Below are 12,403 nucleotides of genomic sequence, written 5' to 3'. Positions count from 1 at the left end.
AATCTATGTAACACATATCCAAGATCTCTGCTTAACGATACAGTGTGGGCCACGGAAAAGTAGCCCGCCTCCGACAATACTGCGACAGGAAGAATGAGCAAGTGGATTTTTTTTTTCCAAAGCTTTATTGATTTACCCACATTACAACAGGTGCTAGAAGTGGTCCCCATTCACTTCAATGCACCTCTGAGCACGTCCCAACACGTTGGCTGATACTGCCTGCAGCTCTTCAACAGTGATGCTGCAAATAGTCTTCATGACGTTTTTCTTGAGATCATCCGGGAATGGGGATTATTGGTGTATACCATCTGCTTTAAAATTTCCCCACTGATAAAATTGCATGTGGACAAGTCCGAGGACCGTGGTGGCCATAACCCCTTGCTTACAGTTCGCATGAACCAGTGCCAGTAAGTCGGGGGAGACATGTTGCCCCATCTTCTTAGAAAGAGCAGTCCATTAACGTGTCCATATACACTGCAGCATTCATGGTGGATTTGAAGAAAATTGGGCCCGCTAGTTGTGTTCCTGCTCATTTTCTTGTGCAGTGGCGTTTCGGGAGTCAGGTGGGAATTTTCAGTAGACCAATACTTCGTATTCTGTGAATTCACGTGAAACCGCGCGCCGTCCATCGTAAAAGTGCAGTAATGGATCCAAACGCCATCTGACAACCATAGTCAGTAACCACATCCAGTTATTAATGCGCTTAGCTTTGTCGCGCTCTTTCAGTGCCAGCGCACGTTATTCGGTAGGGTTTCAGGTTAATAGATTTCAGCGCTCGTCGACCCGTTGTTCCTGATCCACCAACTTGCTGGGAAAGTCTCTGAGTTGATTTCCAAGAGCTATTTGCAATCCTCTGCTAAATATCACAGACGACTTTGGACGTCCACACGGGCCGAGGCCTTAGTTTATTGCTTGTGGCAGACCCAGTTTGACGCCATTTCTGAAACACGCTCTGAATACATTTAGCGGGTGAGTTTTGTACCATGGGGGGCTGCCTCAAAGAAAATCTGGTCTTTGCCATGCATAGCAACCAATCACAGCGCAGCTTTCTTTTCGTCTACTGCAGAGGTAAAATGAAAGCTGCGCTATGATTGTTTGCTATGGGCAACAAAGGCCAAATTTTGTATAAGGGTACATTTACACGTCCCTGATATGTACCAAAAGCCGCAGCAAATCAGTGACGTTTAAACGTACCCTTAAGACAGCTTTCATGAGAGTGCGGGGCTGGGATCAGAGACGGGCTACTTTTCTACGGCCCACCCAGTATACGCGCTACTAATACAGTATCAAAATTGTTACAATGTATCAAGTGCTGCTAGAATGTTCCCATCTTTGAAAGCAAGCAGAGATCTTAAAAATGGCGAGGCACTGAACACAGTCTCTTCGATGATTGGCCCTGTAGAGCTGCAGCTTATCCTCTGCCACTTGCAGGAGACGGCGCTGTCCGGGCGGCAGCGCTGCTTCTTCTGGCGCTGGTGGCTTCTCGTGGACAGATCACTGGCGCTCCACCCGCTGAATAAGTTAGGAGTTTAATTTTGGTCCACAAAGAGGAGAACACGATAAATACTGAACCTGCTGCCACGCAGCAGGAAACACGGGAAGGAACGTAACAACCTCACCTCCGAAAACACGGGGAGGGAAGTAATGGCCCAGGCCTCGAGCAGGAAAGTAAGAGACCACGGCTCGGCTCACTTTTCTTTCTTTTCCTTTTTTACAATTTTTATACAAATTAGAAAAAAAAAAAAGCAGCCGAAACGAGCCGGGTGTCAGGAGTGCGGAGCTGCGGCGGGGGTCTCGGCTCACAGTCTCTCACTCTTGTTAGCAGCAACAGTTCAAGTCTTCTTTAAAACAAAAAAAATATATATATATGTATATGCTCCTATGTATATACAGCCAAGAGAGGGCGCCACTTGTGTACAGTCCACATGGCTCCACAAGCCTCTGCACTCAGTCCACCAGGTGCCACCGCAGGAGAATCTACCTTATCTGTAACTGGGAGAACTGGTGCACGAACCATCTGAAAGACACAAGGAGGCAGCAGTGAGGCAGCGACGGGCGGGGTCTTGTTTCTACCTGCACTAGCTGTAAAGAGTAACTAGACTTTTCACAGACTTTTGATATGTCAAAAGTTTTGATTCGTAGGGGTCCTGCTGCTGAGACCCTCAGTGATCAATGGAATGAGGGGGCTGTAGCACCCACCCAAACTCTGTACCTCCCTCAACTGTCTTCGCAACTTTCTGGCTCCTGGAGACTGATGCTTAGAGGTCTGTGCAAGCTTTCAATAGAGCTCTATGCAATGGTATTTCAGGAGCCGAAAAGCCACGAAGACAGCCAAAGGGATACAGAACTGCAGCCCCCTTTGTTCTAGCAATCTGTGGGGGTCACAGCAGTGGGACCCCCACTGATTAATACTTTTAACAATGAAGAGTTGCTGCACTTCTGACATAAGTCTCCTCTCAATGTGTTAATTGAAGAACTGCGAGGTTCCTACTCCCTGCATTACCTTAAATCCTTCCTGTTCCCTCCTACACCTCTCCCCCGTCCCTCAGCCTCTTCTCGTGCCCCCCTCCATTCTCGTGCCGCCCACCCTCCCATTTATTCCCAATACAGTGGTGCCTTGATATCCAAGGTGGAGCTCGTAAGGCAAAAAAACTCACATGTCAAAGCACTTCTCCCTATTGAAATGCATTGAAACGCCATTAATGCGTTCCAATAGGAAACTACCTGTAGAAAAAGGCTCAGGGGAAAGTCTATACTCACCTGTCACCGCCGTGTCATCCTCCCGATGGTCTGTGGTGCTGCTGCAGGCTGTCGCTCCCTCCTCCACGCCGACAGAGCATTGCTTTCTGGATTCAGGGCTTGAATGCCCCGCCTCCAGCAAGCTAATACTCTGATTGGTTAACGCAGCGCCAGCTTTCATTGGCTGACGCCACGCCGAGTTAACCAATCAGAGCATTAGCTTGCTGGAGGCGAGGCATTCAAGACCCGAATCCAGAAAGCAATGCTCTGTCGGCATGGAGGAGGGAGCAACAGCCTGCAGCAGCGCCACAGACCATCCGGAGGACGACACACCAGCAGCAGGTGAGTAGAGAGTAGAGACTACACTCCTCCCCTCCCCTTCCTAAGCATTAGCTTGCGGGTTTTTTGACTTGCAAGCAGGCTCGTACCCTGAATTTTTGCTCCTAAATCAGAGCAAAAATTCAGGAGAGAGCCTGCTCGCCAGTCAAAAAACTCGCAAGCCGAGGCACTCATAACCCGAGGTATCACTGTATCAGCAGTCAGGCTCCAAGAAAGTGATTCTAGAGATATACCTGCAAGGATCTGATACTTACTGTAGGCCAACTCATCTCCCGCTCTTTTCCTGGACTGGTCACCTCTGAGGGGAGAGAGACAGAGAGAGGACAAAGACAAGACTGGAAGGTGAGGCCGACAACATCAAAGACAGCGAGTATCTACAGAGTTGCCACCCATGATTATGGATATAACACCCCCATAGCATGTTGTCATCATGCAGTGACCTGATGATATCAAGTGATCCTTCATGGCAGAAGAAACTGACCTGTTAAATCCATTCTGCATGAGGTCTTGCTGCAGCTTTTGGTCCTGCGCGGCGTAATCCTGCAGCTCCGATTCCAAAGCCGGCGGTAAGATATTGGGGATGAACTTGGAGAAAAGTGCTGGAGCAAGCTGGACCCACTCTGAAAGAGGCAAAGGAGGTCCATAGTAATAATGCCCTGTGGGAGCACATGTTAACTGCAACTGGCCATGCCCAAAACAGGAGAAAACTCTAGAGCACCGACCACTACAAAGAGGTGGACCCCCGACTTTGGTAACACAGCAGCCGAGCTCCCCTCACTGCGGGGAATCTGAACCACTGACCAATACAGAGAAGAGGACCCTGACCCTGGTAAAGCAAGGAGTAGGCAGAGCATTGGCCACTAGTCATAAAAGGGCCTGGCTCTCCTCACAGCCAAGTGTGATCGGGCAAGAGTGGTAACTGTGTACATCGTGAGCCTACGGTTACCTGGCCTCAGTGTGTAGAGCCCCTTCACAATGCTTGCCATGGTGGAGGGAGTAATCTGGAACGGTGTAGACTGCGCCTCTAGTAACAGGGCTGAAAGAAAGGAACAGACAATTAGGTGGAATCCTCCGTAATATTCACATCTCCAGTTATGACCACGACGACCTGGGGCAGGACTGATGTCCACCAACGAGCACCCCCGACGACCTGGGGCAGGACTGATGTCCACCAACGAGCACCCCCGACGACCTGGGGCAGGACTGATGTCCACCAATGACCACCCCCGATGGCATATATCTATATTACACTCAAGTTCGGCACTATGGAGCAATTCCAGCAACCTCATTGGTTCTGATTCACAATTCAAACACTCTCATTGGGTGATTGGCTTGTCTGATTCAACCTCATTGGTTGTTTGGGTTCCCTGATTCAACCTCATTGGTTGTTAGTGCCCAACTTGAGTGTAATATAGATATATGCCCCCCGATGACCTGGCACAGGGCCGATCTCCATTAATAACCCCCAATGACACAGAGCAAGTCTAATGTCCACAAAGCCTCTCCGCTGACCAGGCTTAAGACTAATGTTTCGTAACGACCGGTGAACACTTACGCATCAAGCTGTATATGTGCTTCTCGGCCACGTGGTCGGTGAAGAGCTGGATGAGGTCGTCCTTCAGGTCTCTGTTCAGTTTGGTTTCTATATAAAACTTGTTCTGGAAGATCATGAAAAAAAATAAAAGTGATCGTGGCGGGAGCCGATAACTGCCCAACTCCTTACAGGTACGAATACACGTACCAGAAAATGGCGCAGGTTGTCCGCAGCACACGGTCCGCAACAAACTCCGCGGAAGAAAACATGTCCGTGTCTCCACTGTGCGAATTAAAAGGGAGAAATCCACTGCAGATCCGGATTATAAACCACTTTAGGATCCGCAACCATGACACGGATTCTGGCCGTCTCCACTGCGGTTCTGCTGCTGCGGCCAACCTGCGCCATTTTCCGGTACGTGTAATCAGAGCCAAAATCCGTGGGAGACTGAGGCGTTCACTTACTTCTTCGTGCATCTGTACTGTATGATGAAGAGGGGCCCGACGCTGTGTAGACTTACCATATAGATGAAGAGTGGGACGATGCTGTGCAGAGCCCCCATATACTGACTCAGGGCAAGGTTAAACTTCTCTATATAATGCTCCGGAGACGTCGCCTGCAACACAGCGAGGAAAGGGTTACTGGAAAATATAAGCGTGGACTGACTAAATGCAGCGCCACAGAGTAATGACCCCCATATAATACAAGAGAGCAGCGGTGACATCACCAGGAATGCCGCCTATCCATTCACTAGAGAGCAGCAGTGACATCACCAGGAATGCCGCCTATCCATTCACTAGAGAGCAGCGGTGACATCACCAGGAATGCCGCCTATCCATTCACTAGAGAGCAGCAGTGACATCACCAGGAATGCCGCCTATCTACTCACTAGAGAGCAGCGGTGACATCACCAGGAATGCCGCCTATCCATTCACTAGAGAGCAGCGGTGACATCACCAGGAATGCCGCCTATCCATTCACTAGAGAGCAGCGGTGACATCACCAGGAATGCCGCCTATCCATTCACTAGAGAGCAGCGGTGGCATCACCAGGAATGCCACCTATCCATTCACTAGAGAGCAGCGGTGACATCACCAGGAATGCCGCCTATCCATTCACTAGAGAGCAGCGGTGATATCACCAGGAATGCCGCCTATCCATTCACTAGAGAGCAGCGGTGACATCACCAGGAATGCCGCCGATCCATTCACTAGAGAGCAGCGGTGACATCACCAGGAATGCCGCCTATCTATTCACTAGAGAGCAGCGGTGACATCACCAGGAATGCCACCTATCCATTCACTAGAGAGCAGCGGTGACATCCCCAGGAATGCCGCCTATCCATTCACTAGAGAGCAGAGCTGACATCACCAGGAATGTCGCCTATCCATTCACTAGAGAGCAGCAGTGACATCACCAGGAATGCCACCTATCCATTCACTAGAGAGCAGCGGTGACATCACCAGGAATGCCGCCTATCTATTCACTAGAGAGCAGCTGTGACATCACCAGGAATGCCGTCTATCACTAGAGAGCAGCGGTGACATCACCAGGAATGCCACCTATCCATTCACTAGAGAGCAGCGGTGACATCACCAGGAATGCCGCCTATCCATTCACTAGAGAGCAGCAGTGACATCACCAGGAATGCCACCTATCCATTCACTAGAGAGCAGCGGTGACATCACCAGGAATGCCGCCTATCCATTCACTAGAGAGCAGCGGTGACATCACCAGGAATGTCGCCTATCCATTCACTAGAGAGCAGCGGTGACATCACCAGGAATGTCGCCTATCCATTCACTAGAGAGCAGCGGTGACATCACTGGTGAAGCTGCTTACCCAGTCAGAACTAGTGCCTGTAGGTGCGGGCACTTACCTGCAGCTCCAGGGACACCTTCTCCAGGTGGCAGGTGATTTTGCACATGAGGTCGCTGTACATCTGCTCCGAGTGTTGTTGGCAGACACACTTGTAGACGCAGCTGTAACAGAGCACAAGGCGCACACATGAGGGGGTGTCCTGTCCGTCTGGGGTCACCGGCCCCCCACATGACATTACCTGTAGATCTGCTCGTAGGAGATGGGTATGTAGTCCCCCGGGCTCTGCGTCAGCAGCTGATCGATGGCGCTCTCCAGCTTCGGCCAATACGTATTCTTGTAATCATCAATGGTGATCACGTTCATCACTGGAAGAGGGGAATGGCGCCATCAGGGGGAGCGGATCCGTCAGTACACCGTAATACCCCCAACACTAGAACCAACCTCTGTGAGCCAGCAGGGGGAGCGGATCCGTCAGTACACCGTAATACCCTGAACACTAGAACCAGCCTCTGTGAGCCAGCAGGGGGAGCGGAGCCGTCAGTACACCGTAATACCCTGAATACTAGAACCAGCCTCTGTGAGCCAGCAGGGGGAGCGGATCCGTCAGTACACCGTAATACCCTGAACACTAGAACTAACCTCCGCGAGCCAGCAGGGGGAGCGGATCTGTCAGTACACCGTAATACCCTGAACACCAGAACCAACCTCTGTAAGCCAGCAGGGGCAGCGGAACCATCAGTACACCGTAATACCCTGAACACTAGAACCAGCCTCCGCGAGCCAGCAGGGGCAGCGGATCCGTCAGTACACCGTAATACCCTGAACACTAGAACTAACCTCCGCGAGCCAGCAGGGGGAGCAGAGCCGTCAGTACACCGTAATACCCTGAACACTAGAGCCAGCCTCCGCGAGCCAGGAGGAGCAGCAGAGCCGTCTGTACACCGTAATACCCTGAACACTAGAACTAACCTCCGCGAGCCAGCAGGGGGAGCGGATCTGTCAGTACACCGTAATACCCTGAACACCAGAACCAACCTCTGTAAGCCAGCAGGGGCAGCGGAACCATCAGTACACCGTAATACCCTGAACACTAGAACCAGCCTCCGCGAGCCAGCAGGGGCAGCGGATCCGTCAGTACACCGTAATACCCTGAACACTAGAACTAACCTCCGCGAGCCAGCAGGGGGAGCAGAGCCGTCAGTACACCGTAATACCCTGAACACTAGAGCCAGCCTCCGCGAGCCAGGAGGAGCAGCAGAGCCGTCTGTACACCGTAATACCCTGAACACTAGAACCAGCCTCTGTGAGCCAGCAGGGGCAGCGGATCCGTCAGTACACCGTAATACCCTGAACACTAGAACCAGCCTCCGTGAGCCAGCAGGGGCAGCGGAGCCCTCAATACACCGTAATACCCTGAACACTAGAACCAACCTCTGTGAGCCAGCAGGGGCAGCGGAGCCATCAATACACCGTAATACCCTGAACACTAGAACCAGCCTCTGTGAGCCAGCAGGGGCAGCGGAGCCGTCAGTACACCGTAATACCCTGAACACTAGAGCCAACAGGGGGAGCGGAGCCATCAGTACACCGTAATACCCTGAACACTAGAACTAACCTCCGCGAGCCAGGAGGAGCAGCAGAGCCGTCTGTACACCGTAATACCCTGAACACTAGAACCAGCCTCCGCGAGCCACCGAGCCCCCGACTACACGACACCTTGGAAGTTTTGAGACTTTAGCGGCAGATCCTGAACTGGCTTGTGGAGATCCTGCTGGAGGCTTACAGGCAATGCTCCTTGGGAAAGGGATGCAAATTAGCTCTCCCTACAGAAACCCGTCTCCGCAGTGCCCTCTATAGGTCAGGACCTGGTGGTCAGACACACGAACTGCAGCTGCACTCACTGGGGAGGGGTTAGCGGGAGCCAATGTGATCAGAGGTCCGACAATTGTAAACCATCAGTGGTCTATGCTCAGGTTAAGTCAGCCATAGACAGGTGGGGGTCTGCCATCTGAGACCCCCGCTGATCAGGCCAGTGCATGTTAGTTCAAAAGTGAATTCTGCAGAAGCAGACAGCTCCGTTCTTACTGCAGTGGCCAAGAATGGTATTGCAGGCAAAGTTCCCATTCATTTCAGTAGGATCTTGACCTCCAATACCAAGCTTGGCCACTGCAGTCAGAACGGAGCTGTCTACTTCCTGCAGAAATGGCGCACAGCTGATCAGCGGGGGTCCCACGCAGCGAACCCCCACCTGTCTACTATTGACAACCTATCCAGAGTATAAGCCATCAACGGTTTACAACCGGACGACCCCTTTAAGGACGCAGTGTTGTGTCGCTGTATTGTGCGCCATCGCCTGCTAGTCTTAGAGCTGACAGGGGGCGTGGCTTCTGTGGGGGGTGTAGTAGCGCCATTCTGGTGACAGTTCTCCCGTTCTATTTAAGTCGCTTTACCGCTCTGATCGCCGTGGCCGCCATGCTTCTCCAGTAATTTCCTAGTTACATACGCGGCGGACAGCGACACTCCGGCATCTTCTAATCCGGTCAGATACGTGCGGTTTTATGGGTCGCCGCGAGCGGCCAACGGGTAAACCGCGCAGATCTGCAGGACGAGCGCAACCGGAGGAGCAGCGCTGCGGATTCTATATAGCAGCAGTCTGATACATATATACTGGCGGGGCTGGGGACACTCACGGAACTTGGAGGCGCTGGAGCTGATCCCCGGGAGGCCACCGCTCCCGCTGCTCTTAGCACCTCCGTCCCGTCCTCTCCGGGGGCAGAGCTCCGGGGCCGGGGAGCAGTCGGGCCGCAGCTGCCAGTGATTGTGGTTGGGATCCTCCTCCTCCATGTATCCGGCTCCGTCCTACCATCCTCGGCCCGGTGCATACACTTCCGCTCCGGCCGCACGGCACGCCGGGAGTTGTAGTCTTCCGCTTCAGCTGATCTCCGCTGGCCAATCAGCGCTCGCGGCGACGGAAGTTCCCCTAACAGACGCTGTGATCCGTTACTCCCGCGCAAACGGCAGCATATCGCGATTAGCAGCATCGTTATCGCTATTGTAAGGAGTATTAGTATTATAATCACCAGTAATATCACTAATGTGAGGAGTATCAGCACTATAATCACCAGTACTATTACTAATGTGAGGAGTATCAGCTCTATAATCACCAGTACTATCACTAATGTGAGGAGTATCAGCACTATAATCACCAGTACTATCACTAATGTGAGGAGTATCAGCGCTATAATCACCAGTACTATCACTAATGTGAGGAGTATCAGTGTTATAATCACCAGTACTATCACTAATGTGAGAAGTATCAGCGCTATAATCACCAGTACTATCACTAATGTGAGGAGTATCAGCACTATAATCCCCAGTACTATCACTAATGTGAGGAGGATCAGTATTATAATCACCAGTACTATCACTAATGTGAGGAGTATCAGCACTATAATCACCAGTAATATCACTAATGTGAGGAGTATCAGCACTATAATCCCCAGTACTATCACTAATGTGAGGAGTATCAGTATTATAATCACCAGTACTATCACTAATGTGAGAAGTATCAGCACTATAATCCCCAGTACTATCACTAATGTGAGGAGGATCAGTATTATAATCACCAGTACTATCACTAATGTGAGGAGTATCAGTATTATAATCACCAGTACTATCACTAATGTGAGGAGTATCAGCACAATAATCACCAGTACTATCACTAATGTGAGGAGTATCATCACTATAATCCCCAGTAATATCACTAATGTGAGGAGTATCAGCACTATAATCATCAGTACTATCACTGTGAGGAGTATCAGCACTATAATCATCAGTACTATCACTGTGAGGAGTATCAGCACTATAATCCCCAGTACTATCACTAATGTGAGGAGTATCAGCGCTATAATCACCAGTACTATCACTAATGTGAGGAGTATTAGCACTATAATCCCCAGTACTATCACTAATGTGAGGAGTATCGGTGTTATAATCACCAGTACTATCACTAATGTGAGGAGTATCAGCACTATAATCCCCAGTACTATCACTAATGTGAGGAGTATCAGCGCTATAATCCCCAGTACTATCACTAATGTGAGAAGTATCAGCACTATAATCCCCAGTAATATCACAAATGTGAGGAGTATCAGCACTATAATCACCAGTACTATCACTAATGTGAGGAGTATCAGCACTATAATCCCCAGTAATATCACTAATGTGAGGAGTATCAGCACTATAATCACCAGTACTATCACTAATGTGAGGAGTATCGGTGTTATAATCACCAGTACTATCACTAATGTGAGGAGTATCAGCCCTATAATCCCCAGTTATATCACTAATGTGAGGAGTATCACCACTATAATCACCAGTACTATCACTAATGTGAGGAGTATCAGCACTATAATCCCTAGTACTATCACTAATGTGAGGAGCATCAGCACTATAATCCCCAGTAATATCACTGTGAGGAGTATCGGTGTTATAATCCCCAGTACTATCACTAATGTTAGGAGTATCAGCACTATAATCACCAGTACTATCACTAATGTGAGGAGTATCAGTATTATAATCACCAGTACTATCACTAATGTGAGGAGTATCAGTATTATAATCACCAGTACTATCACTAATGTGAGGAGTATCAGCGCTATAATCACCAGTACTATCACTAATATGATGAGTATCAGCTCTATAATCCCCAGTACTGTCACTAATGTGGAGTATCAGCGCTATAATCACCAGTACTATCACTAATGTGAGGAGTATCAGCGCTATAATCACCAGTACTATCACTAATGTGCGGAGTATCAGCGCTAGAATCACCAGTACTATCACTAATGTGAGGAGTATCAGCATTATAATACCCAGTAATATCACTGTGAGGAGTATCGGTGTTATAATCACCAGTACTATCACTAATGTGAGGAGTATCAGCGCTAGAATCACCAGTACTATCACTAATGTGAGGAGTATCAGCGCTATAATCCCGGTACTATCACTAATGTGAGGAGTATCAGTGTTATAATCACGAGTACTATCACTAATGTGAGTGGTATTATCTCTCTGATCACCAGTACTCTCAACAATGTGAGAAGTATCAGCTCTATAATCACCAGTACTATCACTAATGTGAGGAGTATCAGCACTATAATCCCCAGTACTATCACTAATGTGAGGAGTAGCAGCACTATAATCACCGGTACTATCACTAATGTGAGGAGTATCAGCGCTATAATCACCAGTACTATCACTAATGTGAGAAGTATCAGCACTATAATCCCCAGTAATATCACTAATGTGAGAAGTATCAGCACTATAATCCCCAGTAATATCACTAATGTGAGGAGGATCAGTATTATAATCACCAGTACTATCACTAATGTGAGGAGTATCAGCACTATAATCCCCAGTAATATCACTAATGTGAGGAGTATCAGTATTATAATCACCAGTACTATCACTAATGTGAGGAGTATCAGCACAATAATCACCAGTACTATCACTAATGTGAGGAGTATCAGTATTATAATCCCCAGTAATATCACTAATGTGAGAAGTATCATCACTATAATCCCCAGTACTATCACTAATGTGAGGAGTATCAGCACTATAATCACCAGTACTATCACTAATGTGAGGAGTATCAGCACTATAATCCCCAGTACTATCACTAATGTGAGGAGTATCGGTGTTATAATCACCAGTACTATCACTAATGTGAGGAGTATCAGCCCTATAATCCCCAGTAATATCACTAATGTGAGGAGTATCAGCACTATAATCACCAGTACTATCACTAATGTGAGGAGTATCAGCACTATAATCCCCAGTAATATCACTAATGTGAGGAGTATCAGCACTATAATCACCAGTACTATCACTAATGTGAGGAGTATCGGTGTTATAATCACCAGTACTATCACTAATGTGAGGAGTATCAGCCCTATAATCCCCAGTAAT

The 12,403-nt window shown here is 49.0% G+C and overlaps 1 protein-coding gene across 1 annotated transcript; it reads right to left on the bottom strand.

Moving 5' to 3' along the window:
- Positions 1-1,516: 1,516 nt before the first annotated feature.
- CACUL1 (CDK2 associated cullin domain 1) lies at positions 1,517-9,346 on the bottom strand. The gene is made up of 9 exons (XM_066601372.1): positions 9,124-9,346; positions 6,672-6,798; positions 6,492-6,594; positions 5,133-5,228; positions 4,634-4,736; positions 4,025-4,114; positions 3,560-3,698; positions 3,333-3,376; positions 1,517-2,017 (listed from the first exon to the last, which is right to left on the bottom strand). Exons 1-9 carry the CDS (start codon positions 9,275-9,277, stop codon positions 1,983-1,985), a joined length of 891 nt encoding a protein of 296 aa, XP_066457469.1. The 5' UTR covers positions 9,278-9,346; the 3' UTR covers positions 1,517-1,982.
- Positions 9,347-12,403: the final 3,057 nt, after the last annotated feature.

Source organism: Eleutherodactylus coqui, chromosome 4 (genome assembly GCF_035609145.1).
Source record: "Eleutherodactylus coqui strain aEleCoq1 chromosome 4, aEleCoq1.hap1, whole genome shotgun sequence".
Taxonomy (NCBI): Eukaryota; Metazoa; Chordata; class Amphibia; order Anura; family Eleutherodactylidae; genus Eleutherodactylus; species Eleutherodactylus coqui.
Note: the sequence above shows the minus strand (reverse complement) of the source record. Positions and strands in the feature narration are given on the sequence as shown.

Excerpts from the sequence above, each read along its gene's own strand:
- CACUL1 (XM_066601372.1), bottom strand. The coding sequence starts at position 9,277 with ATGGAGGAGGAGGATCCCAACCACAATCACTGGCAGCTGCGGCCCGAC. Across the intron at positions 3,699-4,024 it reads GCTCTACACACTGAGGCCAG|AGTGGGTCCAGCTTGCTCCA; the intron begins GTAACCGTAGGC and ends TGCCTCTTTCAG. Across the intron at positions 3,377-3,559 it reads ATGCAGAATGGATTTAACAG|AGGTGACCAGTCCAGGAAAA; the intron begins GTCAGTTTCTTC and ends CTCTCCCCTCAG.